A 21727-nucleotide genomic window follows, 5' to 3' on the forward strand; every position below is an offset into this window, starting at 1 on the left:
AATGCAGGTATGCAGGACTGCTTTTTATTTGTCTTTTTTTTCATTTGTATAATTTTTTTAAAAAAGCATTTGCATTGGCTTGATGACCGCGTTGATTGACAACGATGAATTTGTGGAATCGATCAAAAGTGCGTTGAGTCGAGTGCAAACGGGCGAGTTTGAACATTCCAGCCAGTCGTTGTTGTATTATTTAGGAGAGACGGCAAAGTGATTATTGTTTGTTTGTTTGTTTGTTTATTGAAGTTGTAATTTTGTTTCTTGACTTTTCAAGGTACGCCAGAGAGGCACTTTACGAACACGCGATTGTGCGGTTCACGATTTTCACACTGGCCCAAGTTGGCGGCGACAGTCTGCTCAGACTTGCGGCCGAAACGTTGAAGGATGTCTGCCTTATGCGGGGCACAACTCCCAAACGCTTGCACGTACGGTTCGGCTGTCCAATCGGCCGCCACTTGGTTCGCCTGTGTTGCGACGTGTTGCGCGAAAGTCACGGCGATAGGGCGAGCAGCGACGAGGTCGGCTGCATTCTGCGCAACGCGGCCGTGCTGTTCGACTACGGCGAACGCCAGGTGGCGCAGTTCGTTCAGAGCAGCGTGCGCCACCTGGTGCCTTGGCTGATGATCGAACGGTCGAACGAGGCGAGCCGGGCCCACGTGGTCGTCGCCAAACTGTTGGGCACCAATCGTCACTGTCTGCTCGCCTGCAATTTCAGACACGTCGTGCTGACGATCACGCTCAACGAGTTGCCCAACGATCAAGTGGAACGGGTATTCGAGTTCATCGAACGCGAAGGTAGTGTCGAGCCGGCTGGCCGAAAGAGGGGCTTTTCGTCGGTCGGCGGTGGCGGTGGTGGCCAACGCTGGACAGTGGCCACCTATTTGTCGTGGGATTTGTATTCGTGCGTCAACGAGCTGTTGTTGCACTTGTCGTTGAACGTGGAACGCGTGCTGCGCATGCTGTTGACCATCGTCCACAATTTCGGCCGTCCGCCGGACGTCAGCGCCAGCGCGGCCGAAGCCGAAGTGATCGGCTTCATCAAGCCGCGCATCTTGGGCGTGTTGATCAAGTTCGAAGAGAAATTTCGCAGCGGCGATCCAGTGCGAGACAAGCTCGTCGCTTTGAACAGTCTCGACTGTTTGATGCTGATGTGCGGCGGTCAGATTCTCGACCAGGCCAAGTTGAAAGTGTTGTCCACGTTGCGGTCCGCGTTGGCGGTCCAAGATGCCCAATTTCGACAACTCTGTTCCCGAGCTTGGCACACATTTTTCACCCATTTGCGCGACGACGCGCTCAAAGATATTCTGCTGTCGGCAGTGTTGACCATGTTACCATTGTTTGAATGCGAAGAACAACCACAAGCACAACCCGACGAAGCACAGCAGCGGAAGTCGATGGATTACAACGAGTCGATTTTGAATTTTTTGTTCGAACAACGAGCCGCGTTGGTCGGAGACGAACTCGACGCGTTGGCGTTTCTACTGCTCGAAGGGGAGCAGCAGTGTCGCGCACCAGTGGCGCTGCTGCGCCGTCTGCGCCGCCCCGACGCTTGCGCCGACTGGCCGCTCGAGACGGCTCTGGCGCGCTGTTCGGCTCTGCTACTTGGATCGGAAAGCGCCGACATCCGACGACGCTGTCTGGTCAGCCTGTCCGGCGTGCTTAGACGCCGCGATGTGGAACTGGCGCGCCGTCTGGCGGGTGCCGACGTCGTCGACGCGACCGTCGCCCGCCTGCACGTCGCGCTGATGCACTGCGTACGCGCCGGCGACGAGTCGGTTCGTCTGCTCGCCGCGTCGGCTCTGGGCCAACTCGGTGCGCTCGACCCGGGCCGTCTGCCGGCGCTCGACCGTCGTCCCGAAGCCGACGTGTCGCAGCCGCTGCTCTACGCCGACTTCAGCGCCGACTACAATTCGCGCTTCGGCGCCACGGTGCTCGTCGAACTGGCGAAATACATGACCGCCGCCACGGACGGCTTTTTGTACGACGCCTGCAGTTGCACCATTCAAGAAGTGTTGAATTTTTTCAACTGCGCCCAAGACAAGGACACCTCGCAGACCAGCGCCGGCTTGCTCTGGGCAATTTTGCCCACCCACGTCCAGACGCTCATTTCACCGTTGCTCACCACCAGCTATCGGTTCCGGGCCAGGAAAAATGCCACCATCGACCAGCGTCCAATCTTCGGCACCCCCTTTGGCTGCAACATGAAAATTTGGTTGCAAAGTTGGATCTCGGTCCTGGTGAAAACGGTAATGTACTGTATTTATTTATTTTTTTTTACTTTTTTTAAAATAAATATTATAAAAATTTCCAGATCAAAAACGAAACTGCCGGTCGATTTTACAAAACCGTCGCCGTGATGACCGAATACGAGGTCGGATTTGCTCATTTCTTGTTGCCGCATGTTTTGTTTCAAAAAGTCATCGAAAATGACTTTGACGAGGTTGAATGAAGAGAAACTTGATTGATTATGTTAATTAATTTTTATTTTAAAAAATCAAGGTATTGAACGAAGTTCTCAAAGTGTTGCATTCGTTCAATGAAAAGAACAATTTGGAAAAGTCGTTTTGCAGCGCCGCTTGTCAAGTTGTCTTCAGCTCTACGGATTTTCTGCGCAAATGGGCTAACCGTGCTCGTGCTTGGCCTGAAAAAGGTATCCTTTTATTTAATTTTTGTTGTTTATTCCATTAATTTGTTTACTTCTTTTTTAGATACCGAAAGAGGGTATATTATGAATTTTTTGAATTCCATTCCGAAAAATTTGCTCGCCGAATGCGCGATGCTTTGCAACGCCTACACCAGATCGTTGATGTATTACGAGATGTATTTGGACAGTTCCAATGCTAACATTGAAGAGCACATGCCGTTTCTTCAAGTATTTTTGCCAGTTGTGTTCAACTGACTATTTTATGGTATTTAAGACACCATTAACTTTCAGAAATTGTACGCTTATTTGGAAGATGTTGATGCAGTGAAAGGGTCGTTGACTTTCAGAATTGCTCACGGCAAGCCTACCTTACACGAGTACATTTTAACTTACGAATCTATAGGTATTATTTGTTTGTTTGTTTTTGTTTGTTTTTTGGAACAATTTTCATCTACAGGCAATTATCACGATGCACTACCGTATCACGAAGCAGTTACGGACGCGTATCCGGACGACTTGTCCAATCACATTGCTTTCGTTCAGTGCATGCTGAAGTTGAATCAAGTGACCGTATCTCTGCGTTACATCGACGGTCTTCGATCTGAAAAGTATTTTAAAAAAAACAAAAAATTTTTTTAATTGAAAATTATTCCCTTGCTGTTGGATTCAATTTCAGCAAAGAATGGTCCGAGCGTTTGCATTTGTGTCGGGCAGAAACGCTACGTCGATTGCAAAGCTGGGATCTGTTGAAACAAGAAATTGATGAAGTAGAAATAAATGTTTATCTCTATTTATTTGTAATGTTTTATTATTAATAAATTTTTTTGAAAAAAATAGCATCCATCTTCGGTTGGTTGGGATGCGGATTTGGGACGATTGATGCTGTGCGTCAAAGAGCGCAAATGTGATTCATTTCAAGCGGAAATGAGCGCTGTTCGGTCGAGAATCATGGACGAAATCAGCGTTGCAATGATGGACTTTGCTAGCTACGAGAGAATCTACGGTTCAGTTTTGAAGTAATCCGAAACGTGCTTGTTTATTTATTGTTGATTTTTCAAAGCGATGATTCATCGTATTTTTGCAGGTTGCATCAGTTGTACGAAGTGCAGCAATTTTTGGAACAAGTTGGTCGTGCTGGCGAAGAAGATCCCAATGCAGTGTTGACAAACTTGGGACACTGTTGGGATAGTCGATTGAAATTGTTGCAGGTTTATATTTATTGATAAATTTGTTTGTTTGTTTGTTTGTTAAATTATTTATATTTAAAGCATTCGTCCAACGTGCGTCACCCTGTGCTGGAGTTGAGACGTCAGCTGCTTGACTTTTGGCCTCGTTGTGATGAAACGATCGAAATGATCGGCAGTTCGTGGTTACGCAGCGCCAAAGTGGCCAGAAAGTAAGAAAGTGATTGAAAAAATAATAAGTAAATATAGGATATTAGTTTTTTTCTATATACTTTCAGAGCGGGTCATTTGCAGTCCGCATGGAGCTATTTGGCGAAGGTAAAGGGTAAAAATTTCGACGCCGTATTTGTCGAAGAAGCGAAATTGCTGTGGTTGAAGGTGCTTGGGGAAAAAAATTTTTTTTCTTTTTGTCCACTTGCAACATTAATAATTCATAATTTATCAATTCAGAACGAACAAGGCGAAGCGTTGAGTTGTCTCGAAAATGGTATCAGTAGTCGATTTTCCAAACTGTTCATTTCACCCAATCAAGCCGAAGCCGACGAACACAGGCCACTTTTTGCAAAAGTCTGTTACCATATTTTATATATAGATGTTGAAATAAATTCAAATTTCAATTCTTCCTTTCTCCACAAATTAATTAACTATTTTCTTGTTCAGGCGCAGTTGCTGTTGGCAAATTATGCTCGAGATTCGTCGTCGCGTGATGCATTCGAAGTGTTGGATTTGTACAAAAAATTGTTGAACACTTGTCCAGATAACGAACAAGGTTATTACAATACGGCCGTCCATTTGGATCAAATTGCACAAACTCACGTATGCTGATGTTGAATAATTTGATTCTTTATTAATTTTTTCTTATTGTTGTTGTGTTTTATTTTTCAAGAGCTACAGGCATAGTTATCATATTGTATTGCCGAAAATGGTCTCGTCGTACGGTAAATCACTTAAATACGGTTTGAAAAATTTGCATCATTCCATGCCACGCTTGCTGACACTTTGGTTAGACAGCACTGCCCGAGTTTGTGTTTCTTGTTTCGTTTTGCTAATACATAATTGCTTGGTTCGATTTGTTTGTTGTTTAGCTTCACCAAAAACAGACCAAGAGCAAAGGGGATCGAGATGCGGATGTTGGTCTGTCCGAGTCGGACAATGGTCAAAAGATGGAATTGTTGAATTCGTTGAATAAAATTGTTCGACAATTGAGCGACGAACTTCCCGTTCAACTGTTCTATTCTTGCTTTTCGCAGCTAATTTCGCGTGTTTGTCATCCGGCCGACAGTACAGCAGAAATTTTGAAGGTAAATAAATTTTTTACTTGAAAAATCAACCAATTTTTATTTTAAAAAACACATATATATTTATCTTTTTTGAAATTTTAATTTTTTCTTCAAGACAATCATTGCCAGAGTGATCGCCACATTTCCGCAGCAAGGTTTGTGGATGAGTTTGTCAGTGGCGACGTCGACCAATCCACAGCGACGTCAAGCTTGCAAAGAGGTTTATGAAAAAGCGATGGCACTGAACGCGCGTGTCAAACCGCTGCTCGAGGATATGACGGAATTTTTGGAATTGTTGAAAAAATTATGCTATTCCGCTGCCGGTGCAAGGCGACTTTCGCTGAGCATGAGTCAAGATTTTCCAAAATTGAATTCCTACTTTTCCAGTAAACTTTTTTTCCGGCAATATTTGAATTGGCCATGTTTGATCATACTTTATACATACAGATCGACGTGCTTCTCGACCGCCGATAATATTGCCAATGCAGTCGATGATGGATATAAATATGTCAGTGTTGAAGCTTTCGAATTCTGCCTGTTCGGATCAAAAGCCAGTTGGGACTTCATTTCCAATACAACCGGTCTATATTGCAGGCTTTGCCGATACGGTCGAGGTAGATGTGAATAGAAAAGTTGATTGATTGATTGATTGATTATTATTGTTCATTGAAATTTCTCATTAATGTTGTTCAAGATACTGAGCTCGTTGCAAAAACCGAAGAAAATTTTGATCGTCTGCACCGACGGAAAAACATATCCGATGATGTGCAAAGCGAAAGATGACCTGCGTCTCGACAAGCGGTTGATGGAATTCAACAATCTGGTGAACACTTGTCTGCTTAGAAATGCCGAGTCGAGAAAGCGACAGCTTCGCATCCGCACCTACACGGTTATTCCGCTGAGCCACGACTGCGGCCTGGTGGAGTGGGTGAACAATTTGGAAGGTCTGCGTCACATATTGGGCAAATTGTACAAGGAGCTCGGCGGTTCGATGCATTCGCGCGAATTGCAGTCGGCCATGGCACGCAAGACCGACTCGTTGGGGAAAAAGTTGGAAATTTTCGAAACGGTGCTGCTGAAACGACATCCGCCAGTGTTGAGCCGCTGGTTCGGCTACAGGTTCGCCGACCCGACCGAATGGTACCAGGCGAGGACGAACTTCGTGCGCACGGCCGCCGTGATGAGCATGGTCGGCTATGTGCTCGGCTTGGGCGACCGCCACGGCGAAAACATACTGATCGACTCGACCACCGGCGACGTGGTTCACGTCGACTTCAACTGCTTGTTCAACAAGGGCGAAGATTTGGAATGGCCTGAACTGGTGCCGTTCCGTCTGACCCACAACATGATCGACGCCATGGGACCGCTCGGCTGCGAGGGGGCGTTCAGGAAGTGCTGCGAGCTGACCATGCAGGTGATGCGCGAACGTCGCGGCATGCTTCGGTCGGTGTTGGAGACGTTCCTCCACGACCCGCTGGTCGAGTGGACCCGCAACAGCAACAAGCCCCGGCCCACAGCCGGCGAGGACAAAGCCCGAGAACACTTGCAGAACATCGAAACTCGCCTCAAGGGTAGCGTCAAAGCCAGCTTGGACTCGGCCTACGGTCTGCCGTTGAGTGTCGAAGGGCAAGTTGCCCATTTGATCCGCCAAGCGATGGACAAAAAGCTGCTCTGTCAAATGTACATTGGATGGGCCGCTTTCATGTGAAATTCAACCTGCAACTGCAACCCACCAACAGCAGGCGAGCGAGCGAAAATTCAAATAAACTCTTCCTCTTGCTTGCTATTGCTGTTTGATTATTTATTACTTGTTCTTGTTGTTCTTGTTACTCTTCTTGTTGTTGCTTTACAAAAATTGTTGTTCTACCTTTTTCTGTGATAAAAATTTCTATGCTTTCTATTTATTTTTTTTCTTCTTTGGTTTTGCTTTTTTTGGAACTTTTTTTTAATTTCAAAACTAATAATACTACAATGAATAATTATTATGCATAGTTGTCCTGTGTAGAGTTGACGTGACCACGACGACCAGAAAACGGTCTGCTGCCTAATTTGTCCATACAAAGCTGATGATTGGATAATGAAAATGAATGATGTTCTTTTTTTCTGTTTTTCTAAAATTTTATCTCATATTTTCATGGCTCCACTACTATTATACCTCATTGGACTTTTTTTCCTTTGGTTACAGCTCATACGTATGTGGTAAAAATAAAAGAAAGATACCAATTAAAATCAACAACTTGTTTATTTATGTATATATAAATTGGTTTGGTTGTTTGTTCATCTGCTATGGAAATTTGTTCTCTCCAACTCTGTCGTAACATAGCTCTGAAGCTTGCGTGAATGAAGGAGGCTTTGAAAAGCACAACATTGACAACTGAAACGATGATCAAATGCATAGTTATTACAAATTAAATTAATTGATAATTTTAAATTGACTTTCTTTTTAAATTACAATTTTAACAACATCAATTAATTTATTTTTTTGATTCTTGATCAATTTATGCAACAGAATTTCACACAAAGCGAGCTATATATTATATATGTGTGTACAACAACGTCTGAGCGTTGACATTGCAACCAGCACGACGACGATGATGTGCTTGTTTCACGAAAATGAAAAAAAGATTTCGTGTTGTTGTTTTTCATGTTTTTGCATTTTAAAATTATAATCATTGGTGTGCTTTTCCATACTGTACAAATTGATTGATGCTGCTGACACTTTATTTTTTAATGGTTGCGAAAAGGCTGTTGTTTATACTTCAAATGTATATTTCTAAAAGCAACAATTTCTATTCACTTTTATTGTGAAGAAAATATGCTTCTGAAAAATAAGTCAATAAAATATTATTATCTCAACTCACAGAATTCACACTTGCTCAAACAGTGGTCTGGGCGTTGATGTACACAAATTTATCTCGACAAATCAAGCGCAGCACTGAAATTTGTTTGTCCTGAAGCGGAGCTTGATTGGCCATCCATTGCTCTGTTGCTTCTTGTGCTTTGATATTTCAATTATTTTCAATCAAATCAAATCAGATCAGTCAATAATGCCGGCTAAATCACGTCGTTCAACTGAAGCAGCAATCCAAATTTGATCATCAGCAAGCAGGGTTTGTCGAGAAATTCCAATCATTTCCGGGAACGAATGAAAATTACAGCAGTTTTTTTGCACAAAAAGTAGGCACTTTGCTTGTTGCTATAAGAATTGCGTTAAGTGAACTTTGTTAGTGTCTTTTTCTTTTTTTGAACTGACAATTATCATTTAGAAGTTTTGTTTACTTTAGCGCATGACGTGTGCAGCTTGAAAGTAAAAATTTTTTACTTATATTTTTATTCTTGTTTTTTTGCATTTTCAATCTAATAACATTTTATAAAAATATTATAAAATGTCGCTGTGTTGTCAACTATGCGTTCTAATGAAATTGGGTTATTTTTATAATACTTGATTTTCATACTGTACGGTACTTGCTGCCATCAATATTTCTACTGTTAATTTTCAGTGTAAAGGGTGTCTTATCATGGGCAAGCGTCGCAGCAAACGCAAGCCACCAGCTCGTGCAAAACTGGTACAACCGCTGAGTACTCGCTTTAATTGTCCATTTTGCAATCACCAAGACAGCTGCGAATGTAAAATGTAAGTTACCCGAAATGTTGTTTGTTGCATTCCGCTCAACAAGTTATTAAACATCTAGAATAGGACGTCGCTGATTTATATTTTGAAAATTCTGTTCAATTTTTGTAATATTAATAAAAAAAACTTCTAGAACTTTTTACTTAAATGTTTCCAGTTGAGATAATTTGTATTTTGAACAAATTTGTAGGGATCGCGATCGTAACATTGGGACAATAATTTGCTACGTTTGCGGTGAAACGTACCAAACCCACATCAACTATTTGTTGGAACCGATCGACGTGTACAACGATTGGATTGACGCTTGCGAACAAGCTAACCAGTGATGATGATGAGCCGTTTCTGATCAACGGAAAAGCAAAACTTTGACTTTACCGTTTATTCGCTGTATTATTTATTATCGAATATAGTCGACTTGCTGGTCTTTTAAGTCGATATATGTTATTAATATTTTCATATGTATTTATGATAAACTGTATAAATGTTTTGTTGAAAGAATTTCGCATTAGTAAAATTGTCTCTTTGCTTGTTGCTTTGACCTAGTGCATGCACGCAAAATTTTCTGTAGAAAATGTTTTACCATGACGTGAATTACAATTGAAGACGAAAACACTATTGCTTGTCATTCACTAGCATTACTATTTGCTGATTTTATCCATTGTAGTACTTTGAACAAAAATGGTATTATTGTCGTTGTATTCTTTTCAAAGTTGCATTTGCAACACAATTAACAATTCTGAATATATTTACCGTAGAAGAAATTGTCCTTTTTTCTTTCTTTTCAAAGGTCATCTGCAAAAAAATTTCCAGCTTTGTCCGTGACATGGCATAATTAAGTTTGTTAATTATGCGACAAAAAAATTATCAACTGCAAATGTGAATTGATTTGCAAAAATGCTTAACATTGGCGTATAAAATTTTGAAGAAAAAATATATTAATCGGTAATATTTGAAAAATTGAAAAGCTGCACTACAAATACGGAATGTCAAGCTGAAATTTGTGGAAATTGCTGTGCATTTTGGCGTACTGAAGATGCTGAAGATCATGCAGTTTCAAACGTCTGCTTATTTCTTTGTTCAAAGAGAAACATTTCTCTAACAAATAAATCGGTTAAAATTATTTTCGCAGTTTCTTTTGACGACGAAAGTAAAAGTAAAAACATTGCATCATATTAGACAATATTTCCTAAGTAAGTTTTGTTCAAATATTAAGCATTTATAAATTGATTAAAAGACAATTTTCAAAATATTTTTATTATTCTCATACATTATCTAAATATTCAAAGTCAAAGATGTCAAAATAAATATAATAATAAAACATTTATTCCAGCATCGCATAACAAACAAACTGCATATATATGTTGTTTGTATGCATAAAGCAGACAGCAATTGATTAAATATAGTTGTAAAGTATAATGATAATATAAGCAAATAAATTATATGGAAAACGTAAATGGAAATAAATTCTTCATTTTAATAAAAATTACTCTCAAACGTAACCCCGAGCAAAATTTTTAGGATAGCCTTGTGCCATCTCTGAAATCCATGATTTTTACATTCTGTGCCTTTTGTGACGTTCTGTATTTTCAGTTGTATCTGCTGGTGGAATCATTTCCACCGTAACCAACCGATTGTCCAAAACACCTCAAGAAAACGGATATTATTAAGTGAAAAGAAAACAGTGTTAATGTGAAAAAATTCCATTTAAACAGTTGCAAATCATTTCCGAGTACCTTCATTCATTGCATAAACAGCCTTTTCAGCAGATTTTATTGAATCAAATTCAATTATCGCATAACAGATATCATTAACAAGCAAATTTCCAACAATCATTTCAATATGCAACACTTTTCCAAATTCTTGGAAAACGAAGCGTAAATCGTCTCTTAAATTGAAAAGAGATGTAATTGTTACAAACAATAAAGTGGCATTCATGTTTCCTGATCTCAGATATTTTCATAATACAAAGTATAATAATAAAACAACTCAGAAAAATTAAACGTGCTTCTAAATATTAAAACTGGACTTACTTATGCACTGCTGGAGAAAGATTAGAAACCTTGACTTTAGCTAAACTCTTTCAAAATTTAACATCTGACTTCACACCATTTTTGTTCTAATTAATCCTACCTAAACTACGGTTGCCACTTGAATTCGAACTTCGATGATGAGAGTCTGAATGCGATTGACCAGAGCTTCTGTGCTGTACTGGATTTCCATGCATTTTTTCGTACTGTGGTGCTGGACGTGAATTCCCATGTCGACGTCCCCGATGAAAATCGCTCATGTTTTCCTCGCTAAAATACGGAAATGTTAAAATCGAAACGAGCACTGCCAATCATAAACTTCTGTCACATGGCCACAGTCAACACAAGAAAAAATACTTCTAAATTATTTAAAAAAATATTAAAATTATTAAGGAAAACAAATTTATAAATACTGAAAAAGTGACACAGCGACATGATATTTACTGAACAAAATTTAGTACATTTACAGTTTCTGTTAACGCAAATCCGAACACAGCAACTGATAATGAGCACTGAACCAGCATTTCAAATCGTTTTTTAACATGAGCTGCATCCGTTTCGCTAGCAGTTTTTTAATTAAAACTTTCTCATAACGACATAATCATTTAAAACAACAAATTTCTTTTATCATGCAGTGCACATTTATAATGGGAGTCTATAGGCAAAGCAAAGTGAGATTGTTCCCTCCATATCTCGTAGACCGACTCTCAAATCGTAATCTTCATGATGTGCAGGTATGTATTTAATTTAAAAAATATTTTTAATGTAAAATAGAAAAACAATAAATTGAAATACAGAGTTCAGAGAATATTTAAATAAAAACCCAATACAGAAAATACAATCGGTTTTTGAAATTCGCGAGCTTAAAACTCGCGGATTTGACTATTGGCGGATTTTTGATGGAGTAAATAATTTTGAAACAGAGTAAATGAAAAAAGTCATTTATATTATTACATTTTGATGACAATTTACATATGGTCTCTTTCAGAAAAACGGTGAACATAAATGCTGAAGCTGATCTTAATTGTTTACCTTCCAATATCAAGCTAAGATCATACAAACAAAACCCGAAAATTGCAACATCTTATTTTTAAATTTTACTGTATGTATACTGTAGATCTGCAGGTTCAGTGTAAGGTTTTCACTCGTGAGGTTCCACTCAATAAGAGTAATGATAAACACTTACCCAACCAAGAGGCTGATTAATCACTACTAATAAGAGAAACAAAAATGAATTCAAAAAGGACTACTGTAAATGAGCGGTTGGTTTGCGGAATGTCTAACCGACCAACTAACTATTGCTTCTGCGTATATATTGTACAGCTGCTGCTGAACGTCAGCCGCAAACTATACTTATCAATGAAGAATATAAGCATAAAATCATAAAAAATACTTATCGAACAATATTATAAAAATCAGAATCAAATATAGTAAACCGATCATATCGAGTGAACTAACAGATGTAGATTTTGTGGAGATGACTGCGTCGTCTGATGAAAAAAAAGACGCTGATGAAGATATTGCCACCGATGTAAGTGAAAAATTAACTTTCGAAAAAATTGTGAAAATCTTGCATACACTTAAGCATGCAGCAGATGATGTTTTTGGAGCGGATTCAAATATGGTTCGCGTGATTAAGTTTAAGCGTGATTTGGAAATAACTGCGGACAGAAAATTCTCGATTAAATAAAAAAAAGGAAGAAACAACTTCTGATAACAATGTTTTTCAAAAAAAATGCGCCGGATAGTCCATCCATTTCTGGCAAGCATGCATGCAGCAACGCACTCCCCCCCTCTCCCCATTTAGACTCTTATATTGCTAAGAATTGCATTGTAGACTATTATGCGTATATTAATTGTATACTGTTGTATGTTAAAAAATAAATATATTGTAACGACTCGCTGGGTGAAGTTGGCGGATCAGTTCCGGGTTCGGGACTTCGGTCAGAACAGTCGCTCTCCAGGTTTTCTTCCGGCCCGTGTTCTTGCATCCTCGATGGCGTTTCGTCTGCACTCTTCACTTCGTCCATACTCGCAGCTTCGGTAGTAGTGTTCGCTACGGTCTCTTTGCTGTTCTATAACCCCATTGGTCCTCACCGCCCCTATATATAGGAAATCTCTCGACGCAGGGGGCACAGGGGTGGGTGGACTGAAATTTGATCCCCCTATTGTCTTGCTGACAATCCCCTGGCTCGCGGCCCTTCCATAAATCAACGGCTGATTACGGGGGGGCTTTAATCTGCTGCCCCGACGGATCATCATCGACTGACGTGCCCTCAGCTCGATGACCGGACGCCACGCCGTACAATAGATAATTGGATAACGACGTGTCAGGTCATGAGTGCACGACGTCAGAAGCCACCCGCGGCTGCTCCTTCCACTGTTCTGTGCCGTTGGATGTCGCCGCTGGCGACGTGCCCTCTTGACGATGGCGGCGGGGTTCAGACCCACGGCTCCTCTCCCGCGTCGGCCGGATCTGGAATAAACAATATCACCGTCAGGCGAGGGCTGTTACAATATGATAAATACTTAGCTTGCAAATCAGTAAACGTCCCGTAACATTCCATGCAGTTTACAGGCAATTGCATAGGACTATAAGGCATCAGCGAACCGAATGAACAGGATCGCAATGTATTCGCGGAAATTGGAAATTCACCGTTTCCTCTGGAACGTACAACCCTGAATTTCAAGGGCCAACTATATTTTGAACACCAGTAAAACAAAATTGTTTTAAATAATGAAGCAAGATTATTACAAAATTTTAATAATGGAAAATAATTTTTTAAATGTAAAATACTTTGAATATTTTTACAACCAATTCATTTCTACGAAACAGTTTGCTCCTGATAATCAAGCAAGTTGTCTTTATAGAGCTCTCGGCGCAAATTTCAAATTGCTCTCACCTACAGCGAAAATACTGCGCTACTAGCTTGCGCAGAAACTGAGAAAGGAGAATATCGATTTTTCTTCTTTTCCGCTCACCTACTATCTTCTTTTTTGATCTTCACAGTTAAGAATAATTACTGCACATGGGATGAGTTTCGTATATTTTTAGCAAGGCAGATGATTCAACGAGGTAGCAATTCATCATTCCAACAAGCAAGCTGACATAACGAAAAAGCAAAACAAAAACAGTTACATGTTGGACGTGCAGATGAAGACAAAACAGAAAACTGCTGCAAACGTTGGCAGTTGCTATCAAAGCTTGTCTTTGGTACCAGCTGCTTCTCGGTATCATTGTAACACGACGTTTTCAACTTGATCACTTCTGTTGAACAAAAATATTTATCAGCAGATATTTGCAACGAACATATCAGCAGCACCTTTGCAGCTAATGGCCGTCAATACATTTATATGTCAAGTTTTGCATGAAAGTGACAAAGTCAAATCTTAACTTTAAAATGTTTATTTCTAAAATGACATCAAGATAAAATAGAAGAAATCAATTCCAAACGGATAAGTATTCAATAATGCTTTGTAATGATCATGATTAATATATTATATAAAATCGCGTTTGCAATTAACAACTTCTATTAGAATTGTTTTAATAAAAATGGAACTGCACATTCATATTTTTTTCGAAAAAATTCCATAAAAATATAAAATATTGTTTATTTTGAAATTAAAAATAATTAATTAAAATTTAAATGTTTCAATTCAAAGCAGTTGATAACTGAAAAGTAAAAAATATTAATCAGTTCAATATTGTTCATCTGCGTTAATGTAACCATTTTGATAACATTGTTTTCAAAATCAGATGAAAAGTTTATTCTAATTGTTTTACACCTTTCGCTTTTGAAAAAAGCTTTATGCACATCTAAAGAATAACGTGATAGAAATGCAAACAGAAGAATGAATTAATTAAAAATTATTATTGCATGCCGTCAACGGTTGACACTGAAATAAATCGAATAATGCTAAAAATTCACTCTATTACTCATGTATAAAAATTAATTTAAAATTAAAGAGCATAAATAAGACTTATAGGCTTTCAATTACTCTTCCATCATCACCATCAAATAATTCCAAATTATCATTCAGCAATTTTCAGTGCAAGTTCAATCAAAAATATGATAAATAATTATGAAAGTTTAAATAATAATTTAAAAACAACAGATTAAATAATTGCATTATGTAACAGACAAACTTGACTTTAAATCAGTTAAATTTTTCTGATCGAACGGATCCAACATCTTCACTGGTTTGGACAAATAATATTCAATCATCTGAACGCCACAAAGTCCTTCATTGTCTGTGATAAAGGTGAAAGCAAGACCACGACGACCAAATCGACCGCAATGTCCAATACGATGAATATACTCACCAATATCAACTTCCAAAGCCGTAGCGCGAGGAAGATCGAAATTAATAACTATGTTTACCTATGTTTTACAAAGAAATTAAAGATACAAGAAATTAATAACAAAATTATATAATTCACTTGGATAATATCAATTCCCTTAGAGCAGAGGTTTGTAGCGATTAAAATACGGTCCTCGCCTTTGCGAAATCTTTTAATTGCATGTGCTCTCTGTTCTAGGACCATGTCCCCTGATAATACAGCTACATGGTGGCCCTTGGCACGGATCTTAACAGCCAGCCAGTGTGCAGTACTTCGTGTCTCACAAAATATCACACACTGTCCAATAACCAATGTTCTGTAGAAATTGCAGATCGCTTCGAGCTTTTCATCATTCGTTTTACATTTGATGTAAAATTGTTCGATATTATCCAAAACAAGCCCTTCATTTTGCACAGTAATAGTGACAGGATCTTTCGCAACGTTAAGGAACAGTTTTCTCACTGCATTATTATACGTCGTTGAGAAAAGTAGACGTTGACAATCTGCTCGCAAAGTTTGAATGATGTGAATAATCTGCGACCCCAAATTAAGCATCAAATCAGCTTCGTCAAGAATGAAAGTGTTTAATTTTTTCGGATCGAAGCATTTCAACTGATGCATCCAACGTATCACCGTGCCTGAAGTTCCAACAATCACTTGATCAGTGATCTGTTGATCGTGAGGTGGGACCGTCGCATCCGTAGAACGTGCAGCCAATGCAATGGACAATGAGTTGGAATATGAACCCAACTTACAAAAAACATCGCGAACCTGAACCGCCAATTCATAAGTTGGAACCAAGCACAAACACTGGGGCCAACGGTTGTCCAATTGCAAGCGTTGCAGAACGCACAGCACAAAAGCCACCGTTTTTCCGGTGCCGGATTGACTTTGTATAGCCACATCTACCGGCGAATCGGCAAGCATGAACTGCATGCTTGTCGCTTGGATTTTCGACGGTTTGAAATAGCCGTGAGTGCATAACTGTTTCAATATATCATAGCTTAATGGCAGATGCTCAAAATGAGCTGCCGCTTTATAAACCAGACCGTAACGACTTTCGATCTTGAACACGGAATTCGAATCGTCCACCAATGTGTCGTTGATCAATTTTCTCAAAAGTGCTATCTCCTTTTTGCTGTAAACTATCTCGCCTTCTGCATTTCGAGACATCACTACAAGCAACAAATGAACCTTGTAAACACAACAATTAACATCGGTGACTGAAAACCCCCAATAGCATAAACGCACCTTATTTTGTAGTTATAGAAAAAATTCAAAATTTTATCGTTTAATATTTCTTTTACACTTTTTACAAGACAGTGTCAAAACTAATTACAGTACAGATCACACATCAAGGATACAAAATCCTGAATACGAAACAACATCTTAACAAAAAATACGAAAACAAAAAAAAATATTAAAAAAATTAGAAGTAAACAGTATAAAAAATCGTCAATAAAAATATTTTATTATTGAAATTATTATCTGTAGTGGGTACAGTAAACCCAGTTGCATTACCTGATAATCTTACGTGATACTATAACATTATCTTATGATTGTACCTCATATATTGCCTGCGTTCTGTCTAATAAAACTCGGCTTTTGAGTGAATCGTTACAATTTATTAGACAGCTCGTTATCATAAATAAGACACTCTCTTTGAACAAACTTGCTATGGATCCCATTGCCCCAGACGCAGAAAAGGAATGGAAGTTTTGGCTAATTCAATTCCAAGATTTTGTTCAACTGACTGTGAAACCTGGGATGGACCTATTGAATATCTTACGTCTCTACCTAACCGCATCTAATTTTGAATACGTGCAAGACTGCAAGACTTATGACGAAGTGATAGCGAAAATGAACGAAATTTATGTTAAACTGAAAAACGTGATTTTTGCCAGATATGAATTTATCTCCAGGAAGCAACGAGACGGTGAATTATTGGAAGAGTAAGAACTGCGAGTATAAAAATGTTACCGCTGAAGAATATCACGATGAGATGATTGGAGACGCTCTTATAAACAATATGAGCTCTAACGAAATCCGCACGCGCCTTTTGGAACATAGTGTGATAAGTCTACAAGAAGCTGTCAATAAGGCCATGGTATTAAACTCTGCCAAAGAAAATGCGAAGCTATATACCAATTCCGACCTGATTATTAACTCAGTGAGCCCTGCAGACCCTGGGATTGAAATGACTAATACGTTAGCTGCGATTAAACAAGAATGCTACTTTTGCGGAAAAGGGCGACATCCACGTATTAATTGCCCTGCGAGAAACACCACGTGTAATAACTGTGGGAAAGTAGGTAATTTCGCGGAAGTATACAGAAGCGCCTCCAAACGAACCGCTTCCGTTTCGGTTACATCGTTAATCAGCTCTTCTACTTTGTCAACGGCTACTGAATTTAAAAATGCCATAGTAGAAGCTACAATCAACGGGACCAACATTACAGCTCTGAGCGACATTGGCAGCTCTCTAAGCTTTATTGATGAGCGATTATGCAAAACCTTGCAACTGAAACTACTGCCAGTTGATGGAAAATTTCTTATGGCTTCGACTTCATTCCAATCAAGAGTCACAGGCTATGCCATGGCAGACATCGAATTACACGGCTTTCATTGTTCCAGTTCCAAACTGCACATCTTACCGAATGCCTATACTGACGTCATTATCAGACAAGATATACTACAACTACACTCTAACCTGACTGCCTCTTTTGGCAGACCAAAAGCTCCCTTAACCATCTGCGGACTAGCGTTAGCCAAAATCCCAGTCCCTTCCCTATTCGTGAATCTCTGTACAAACTACAAACTTCAAATAAAATCAAGAAGATATTCTGTAGCGGAAGCAAAGTTCATCAACGATGAAGTAAGACGATTATTGACAGAGAATATCATTGAAGAAAGCTGCTCTCCATGGAGAGCACAGGCCCTCATAGTGACTAGCGATAATCACAAGAAGCACATAGTGATCGACTATTCTCAAACTATCAACCGCTTTACACTACTTGATGCATACCCTTTACCTAAAATCAGTGATATGGTACAAGCTACATCGAAATACCGTTCCTTCAGTACCGTCGATCTAAAGAGTGCGTATTATCAAATTCCCATCAACGCTAGAGACAAACCATATACGGCCTTTGAAGCTGGCGGAAGACTTTACCAGTACAAACGCATTCCATTTGGAGTTACGAACGGTGTTGCATGTTTTCAGAGAGTCATGGATAACATCCTTAGAGTAGAAAAATTAAAGGATACATTTGTCTACGTTAATAACCTTACGATCTGTGGTATGAATCAAGAAGAGCACGACGAAAACCTGAATAGATTCAGAGAAGTCGCTGAGAAATACAAGCTGACGCTTAATAAGGACAAATGTGAGTTCACAGACCCAGATAAAACTACTCGGATACATCATCGAACAGGGAACATTTAAACGTGACTCAAAGGGATTCAAACCACTTCAACACTTTCCCCTTCCAAGAAATACAGCATCACTTCATAGAGTGCTCAGGATGTTCGCTGCTTATTCCCAATGGATACCTAGATTCTCAGAGAAAATACACGCTTTGACTAGATGCACAAAGTTTCTCTTCACTCAGCCAGCTGTGGACGCTTTTAAAGCACTGACAAAGGACACAGTGAACTCTGTAGTGACTGCCATCGATGATGAACTCCCATTTACGGTAGAGACAGACGCCTCTGACCACGCCATAACCGCGACCCTCATTAAGCTTGGTAAGCCTGTAGCATTCTTTTCTAGAATGTTATCTTATAGTGAACAAAGGCACTCTTCTGTGGAAAAGGAAGCGTATGCAATCGTAGAAGCAATCCGGAAATGGTGACATTACTTGCTGGGGCACTATTTCCATCTAATTACTGACCAGCGATCAGTTGCCTTCATGCTTAACAATAAACAAGCCGGCAAAGCGAAGAACGACAAAATAATGAGATGGAGACTAGAACTATCTCCTTAGAGTTATGACATCATATACCGTTCTGGTGACCTAAACATAAAGACAGACGCCCTATCTCGAATCTGTGGTAGCATACAAGTAGAGAACGTCACACTACAAACTCTACATAACAATCTGTGTCATCCCGGAGTAACCTGTATGCCCCCTTCGAACGGTTAAGTATCGATTTTAAATGGCCACTACCATCTACATCAAGTAATCGATATATATCAACCGTAGTCGACGAGTATTCCTGATTCCCGTTTGCATTTCCTTGCCCAGACATCTCTACCCAAACAATCAACAGATGCCTATCCCAGTTTTTCTACTTATTTTGTATGCCTGCTTATATTCATACGGATCACGGATCCTCATTCATGTCGAACAACCTGAAAACATACTTACACTCACTTGGCGTGGTCAACAGCCGCACGACTACGCACAATCCTCAAGGAAACGGAGAGGCAAAAAGATACAATGGAATTATGTGGAAAGCGGTCACTTTAGCGCTAAAATCCCACAATCTACGGATTGAACAGTGGGAAGAAGTAATAGGATAAGCGTTACACTCGATACGCACGTTGCGGTCGAGAGCAACTAACTCTACTCCTCATGAGCATTTATTTGGTTACTCGCGTCGAACACCTACGGGTACATCCCTCCCTACTTGGTTAACAGCACCCGGAATTGTGCTAATGAGACGTCTGACCGAACAAACAAACATGACCCTCTAGTAGAAGAAGTGGAACTGCTGGAAGCTAACCCTAAATATGCCCACGTCAGACTAAGAGATGGAAGAGAATCCGTGAGGCATCTCGCGCCTGCTGGAGGAAAATGCGTTGTTGAAGATGGCAACCCAGATAAAACACAAGTGGGAACTGGAGCTCATCGCGAAGAAAATGAAAAAGCTGAAAAACCGGACGCTAACGACGTCACACCAGAAAATTCAGAAAACGAAGAAAACACTGCGACAAGACAGGAACATCATCAAACACCACCATGACGCTCCACAAGAATAAGACGAGCACCACAACGCTTGCAGGACTACGTCCAATACTAGGCGAGGGGTGAATATAGTGGGTACAGTAAACCCAGTTCCCTTACTTGAAAATCTTACGTGATACTATAACATTATCTCATGATTTTATCTCGTATATTGCCTGCATTCTGTCTAATAAAACTCGTCTTATGAGTGAATCATTACATGATGCTAAAAATTAAATTATAAAATGTTAAAAATTTGGGAACTATTAATTCAAATAATAATCACTACAGCTGCGACATTATTTAAACTTTGTCCAACTGTCATGCAAAAATAGAACAAGAAATTCCATTATCTGGATCAATTGTTGAACAATTTATTTCTAAACTAATAGACTATGGTTACCAGAAATGAATTTAAGCTTTTACAAAGCAAAAAACAGTTTAATACTTCTCATACTGTAATCACTTGATTTTCAATATGATATGATCAAAAATCTTTTATATTCAGAATATTTCAATACAAAAAAGAATATCTTGCTGAATTTCTCTTTTTATTATAAACGTATAGCATACTTTGTACAATTTTGTTCATACATTTAATATTCAAGGAAGCTCTTATGTTAGAGTGGAAAATTTGAAAGACTGCGTGCATTCAAAGAGAGCATTACTGCGTACGCCATTTACCTCAATAACATTTATAATTCTATGGCAACAAAATCAAATCTTTACAATCTTTATTGAATATAAATTTATGGATTTTACATAGACAAACAGTGTGAAGGTTGAATATCTTCCATTAAAAGAAAATGCAAAATTGAAGCCTTCAATCCTTTATTGCCAGTTTTGAATCTTTCATATAAATCATCTAGTTAGTAAAGCTATGATGTATAAATATTTGGTTATATTTACATAATAGTTTTTCTTAGTTAAATTTATTATAACTTTTTTTACTAAAACTAACATATTTTTGCTTATATTTTTAAAACAAATGTTAGGGAAAACAATGAACATTAAGTGATGTTCAGTTTTATTAGTTGTTACAGAAAGCGAATATTATTTATATTCTGAACTCAGGCATAAGTCAGCGTATTTGTTTTACAAAAACTAGAAAATGCACCTCAAGTACGAGAGAAAATTTAATTTCTCACATTTTCTATCGTGATTAACGGAAATGATTAAGTATCTGAGGCGCCGTAAGTTGCTAGTTATAAGTGAACCGCTTTGTGAAAATTGAAAAAGAAAACTATTTTTTTGCTAAAGCTTTAACGCAAATTTTGCACGTAAGTCAAGACCAGAACATCAAAAATGTACAAACATTCGATTTAATTTTCTATCTGATGTTTAGGCAGTCGGGGTAGCTAAACTATGAGCAGAAATGAACGTACTGATAAAAAACTGTAAATACCTTTGAATTTGTGCATTTTGATGAATGAACGATGACAACAACAATAATAAGAAAAAATTGGCAACAGTTTCTGTGCGCAAGATATAAACCAGTTCTGTAAATACCGTAACCTGCATTGTAACCTTTGGTCAGATAACGCAATATTTTCAAAACCGAGCATTTAAATGACTGAACGAAAAATTCAAAAGTGTAATTCAAAAAAATGTTAATTCCATTTCTGGAGGTTAGTTTAACGTTTGCACAAATTTCTTCCAGAGAATTGATTGAG

At 39.0% G+C, this 21727-nt stretch overlaps 11 protein-coding genes across 11 annotated transcripts; 6 read left to right on the forward strand and 5 right to left on the reverse strand.

Moving 5' to 3' along the window:
* Nucleotides 1-82: 82 nt before the first annotated feature.
* On the forward strand, nucleotides 83-1339 carry Tsp_00545 (putative FtsQ protein). Its single transcript, XM_003376248.1, has 5 exons — nucleotides 83-156; nucleotides 195-216; nucleotides 272-463; nucleotides 500-767; nucleotides 804-1339. The coding sequence occupies exons 1-5, from the start codon at nucleotides 83-85 to the stop codon at nucleotides 1337-1339; spliced, it is 1092 nt and encodes a 363-aa protein (XP_003376296.1).
* Tsp_00544 (hypothetical protein) lies at nucleotides 1340-6422 on the forward strand. Its single transcript, XM_003376249.1, is given in 20 exon segments — nucleotides 1340-1645; nucleotides 1661-2248; nucleotides 2309-2437; nucleotides 2497-2647; nucleotides 2706-2869; nucleotides 2933-3044; nucleotides 3099-3249; nucleotides 3318-3420; nucleotides 3479-3657; nucleotides 3726-3849; nucleotides 3910-4037; nucleotides 4104-4203; nucleotides 4276-4392; nucleotides 4486-4641; nucleotides 4712-4846; nucleotides 4911-5126; nucleotides 5221-5491; nucleotides 5553-5719; nucleotides 5800-5928; nucleotides 5949-6422. The coding sequence occupies 20 exon segments, from the start codon at nucleotides 1340-1342 to the stop codon at nucleotides 6420-6422; spliced, it is 3900 nt and encodes a 1299-aa protein (XP_003376297.1).
* A 40-nt stretch (nucleotides 6423-6462) lies between these two features.
* On the forward strand, nucleotides 6463-6813 carry Tsp_00543 (protein kinase Rad3). Its single transcript, XM_003376250.1, has one exon. The coding sequence runs from the start codon at nucleotides 6463-6465 to the stop codon at nucleotides 6811-6813; it is 351 nt and encodes a 116-aa protein (XP_003376298.1).
* A 1810-nt stretch (nucleotides 6814-8623) lies between these two features.
* On the forward strand, nucleotides 8624-9062 carry Tsp_00542 (transcription elongation factor 1). Its single transcript, XM_003376251.1, has 2 exons — nucleotides 8624-8739; nucleotides 8927-9062. The coding sequence occupies exons 1-2, from the start codon at nucleotides 8624-8626 to the stop codon at nucleotides 9060-9062; spliced, it is 252 nt and encodes an 83-aa protein (XP_003376299.1).
* A 1226-nt stretch (nucleotides 9063-10288) lies between these two features.
* Nucleotides 10289-11287, reverse strand: Tsp_00541 (putative RNA recognition motif protein). Its single transcript, XM_003376252.1, has 6 exons — nucleotides 11208-11287; nucleotides 11063-11122; nucleotides 10867-11033; nucleotides 10767-10800; nucleotides 10470-10621; nucleotides 10289-10380 (listed from the first exon to the last, which is right to left on the reverse strand). The coding sequence occupies exons 1-6, from the start codon at nucleotides 11285-11287 to the stop codon at nucleotides 10289-10291; spliced, it is 585 nt and encodes a 194-aa protein (XP_003376300.1).
* A 706-nt stretch (nucleotides 11288-11993) lies between these two features.
* Nucleotides 11994-12453, forward strand: Tsp_00540 (putative cytidylate kinase). The gene is made up of 2 exons (XM_003376253.1): nucleotides 11994-12025; nucleotides 12183-12453. The coding sequence occupies exons 1-2, from the start codon at nucleotides 11994-11996 to the stop codon at nucleotides 12451-12453; spliced, it is 303 nt and encodes a 100-aa protein (XP_003376301.1).
* Nucleotides 12454-12707: 254 nt separating this feature from the next.
* Tsp_00539 (hypothetical protein) lies at nucleotides 12708-13586 on the reverse strand. Its single transcript, XM_003376254.1, has 3 exons — nucleotides 13576-13586; nucleotides 13293-13460; nucleotides 12708-13239 (listed from the first exon to the last, which is right to left on the reverse strand). Exons 1-3 carry the CDS (start codon nucleotides 13584-13586, stop codon nucleotides 12708-12710), a joined length of 711 nt encoding a protein of 236 aa, XP_003376302.1.
* Nucleotides 13587-14893: 1307 nt separating this feature from the next.
* On the reverse strand, nucleotides 14894-16912 carry Tsp_00538 (ATP-dependent RNA helicase DDX19B). The gene is made up of 3 exons (XM_003376255.1): nucleotides 16903-16912; nucleotides 15205-16328; nucleotides 14894-15145 (listed from the first exon to the last, which is right to left on the reverse strand). The coding sequence occupies exons 1-3, from the start codon at nucleotides 16910-16912 to the stop codon at nucleotides 14894-14896; spliced, it is 1386 nt and encodes a 461-aa protein (XP_003376303.1).
* A 425-nt stretch (nucleotides 16913-17337) lies between these two features.
* Nucleotides 17338-18529, reverse strand: Tsp_00537 (hypothetical protein). The gene is made up of 5 exons (XM_003376256.1): nucleotides 18392-18529; nucleotides 18250-18346; nucleotides 18100-18137; nucleotides 17816-17907; nucleotides 17338-17626 (listed from the first exon to the last, which is right to left on the reverse strand). The coding sequence occupies exons 1-5, from the start codon at nucleotides 18527-18529 to the stop codon at nucleotides 17338-17340; spliced, it is 654 nt and encodes a 217-aa protein (XP_003376304.1).
* Nucleotides 18530-18629: 100 nt separating this feature from the next.
* Nucleotides 18630-18959, forward strand: Tsp_00536 (hypothetical protein). The gene has a single exon (XM_003376257.1). The coding sequence runs from the start codon at nucleotides 18630-18632 to the stop codon at nucleotides 18957-18959; it is 330 nt and encodes a 109-aa protein (XP_003376305.1).
* A 1057-nt stretch (nucleotides 18960-20016) lies between these two features.
* Tsp_00535 (hypothetical protein) lies at nucleotides 20017-21619 on the reverse strand. Its single transcript, XM_003376258.1, has 3 exons — nucleotides 21460-21619; nucleotides 20252-20280; nucleotides 20017-20193 (listed from the first exon to the last, which is right to left on the reverse strand). Exons 1-3 carry the CDS (start codon nucleotides 21617-21619, stop codon nucleotides 20017-20019), a joined length of 366 nt encoding a protein of 121 aa, XP_003376306.1.
* Between the last annotated feature and the right edge of the window lie 108 nt (nucleotides 21620-21727).

Source organism: Trichinella spiralis, assembly GCF_000181795.1.
Source record: "Trichinella spiralis strain ISS 195 chromosome Unknown Scfld4, whole genome shotgun sequence".
NCBI lineage: Eukaryota > Metazoa > Nematoda > Enoplea > Trichinellida > Trichinellidae > Trichinella > Trichinella spiralis.

Excerpts from the sequence above, each read along its gene's own strand:
- Tsp_00545 (XM_003376248.1), top strand. The coding sequence starts at position 83 with ATGACCGCGTTGATTGACAACGATGAATTTGTGGAATCGATCAAAAGT. Across the intron at positions 157-194 it reads AGTCGAGTGCAAACGGGCGA|GAGAGACGGCAAAGTGATTA; the intron begins GTTTGAACATTC and ends TGTATTATTTAG. Across the intron at positions 464-499 it reads GGCCGCCACTTGGTTCGCCT|GGCGAGCAGCGACGAGGTCG; the intron begins GTGTTGCGACGT and ends TCACGGCGATAG.
- Tsp_00544 (XM_003376249.1), top strand. The coding sequence starts at position 1,340 with ATGCGAAGAACAACCACAAGCACAACCCGACGAAGCACAGCAGCGGAA. Across the intron at positions 4,393-4,485 it reads ACAGGCCACTTTTTGCAAAA|GCGCAGTTGCTGTTGGCAAA; the intron begins GTCTGTTACCAT and ends TTTCTTGTTCAG. Across the intron at positions 4,642-4,711 it reads ATCAAATTGCACAAACTCAC|AGCTACAGGCATAGTTATCA; the intron begins GTATGCTGATGT and ends TTATTTTTCAAG.
- Tsp_00543 (XM_003376250.1), top strand. The coding sequence starts at position 6,463 with ATGGGACCGCTCGGCTGCGAGGGGGCGTTCAGGAAGTGCTGCGAGCTG.
- Tsp_00542 (XM_003376251.1), top strand. The coding sequence starts at position 8,624 with ATGGGCAAGCGTCGCAGCAAACGCAAGCCACCAGCTCGTGCAAAACTG. Across the intron at positions 8,740-8,926 it reads GACAGCTGCGAATGTAAAAT|GGATCGCGATCGTAACATTG; the intron begins GTAAGTTACCCG and ends ACAAATTTGTAG.
- Tsp_00541 (XM_003376252.1), bottom strand. The coding sequence starts at position 11,287 with ATGCTGGTTCAGTGCTCATTATCAGTTGCTGTGTTCGGATTTGCGTTA. Across the intron at positions 11,123-11,207 it reads AATGTACTAAATTTTGTTCA|AAGTATTTTTTCTTGTGTTG; the intron begins GTAAATATCATG and ends TAAATAATTTAG. Across the intron at positions 10,622-10,766 it reads CTTTCTCCAGCAGTGCATAA|AGACGATTTACGCTTCGTTT; the intron begins GTAAGTCCAGTT and ends TTTCAATTTAAG.
- Tsp_00540 (XM_003376253.1), top strand. The coding sequence starts at position 11,994 with ATGAATTCAAAAAGGACTACTGTAAATGAGCG. Across the intron at positions 12,026-12,182 it reads AGGACTACTGTAAATGAGCG|AATCAAATATAGTAAACCGA; the intron begins GTTGGTTTGCGG and ends TATAAAAATCAG.
- Tsp_00539 (XM_003376254.1), bottom strand. Across the intron at positions 13,240-13,292 it reads TTTACTGATTTGCAAGCTAA|ATCCGGCCGACGCGGGAGAG; the intron begins GTATTTATCATA and ends TGTTTATTCCAG.
- Tsp_00538 (XM_003376255.1), bottom strand. Across the intron at positions 15,146-15,204 it reads AGGGAATTGATATTATCCAA|GTAAACATAGTTATTAATTT; the intron begins GTGAATTATATA and ends TGTAAAACATAG.
- Tsp_00537 (XM_003376256.1), bottom strand. The coding sequence starts at position 18,529 with ATGTATCCGAGTAGTTTTATCTGGGTCTGTGAACTCACATTTGTCCTT. Across the intron at positions 18,347-18,391 it reads TTCATACCACAGATCGTAAG|GATGTTATCCATGACTCTCT; the intron begins GTTATTAACGTA and ends TTCTACTCTAAG. Across the intron at positions 18,138-18,249 it reads TTCCGCCAGCTTCAAAGGCC|GTAAAGGGTATGCATCAAGT; the intron begins GTATATGGTTTG and ends CACTGATTTTAG.
- Tsp_00536 (XM_003376257.1), top strand. The coding sequence starts at position 18,630 with ATGTTCGCTGCTTATTCCCAATGGATACCTAGATTCTCAGAGAAAATA.
- Tsp_00535 (XM_003376258.1), bottom strand. The coding sequence starts at position 21,619 with ATGCTCGGTTTTGAAAATATTGCGTTATCTGACCAAAGGTTACAATGC. Across the intron at positions 20,281-21,459 it reads CAAAATGCACAAATTCAAAG|CATCATGTAATGATTCACTC; the intron begins GTATTTACAGTT and ends TTTAATTTTTAG. Across the intron at positions 20,194-20,251 it reads ATGATTCACTCATAAGACGA|TATCACGTAAGATTTTCAAG; the intron begins GTTTTATTAGAC and ends ATAATGTTATAG.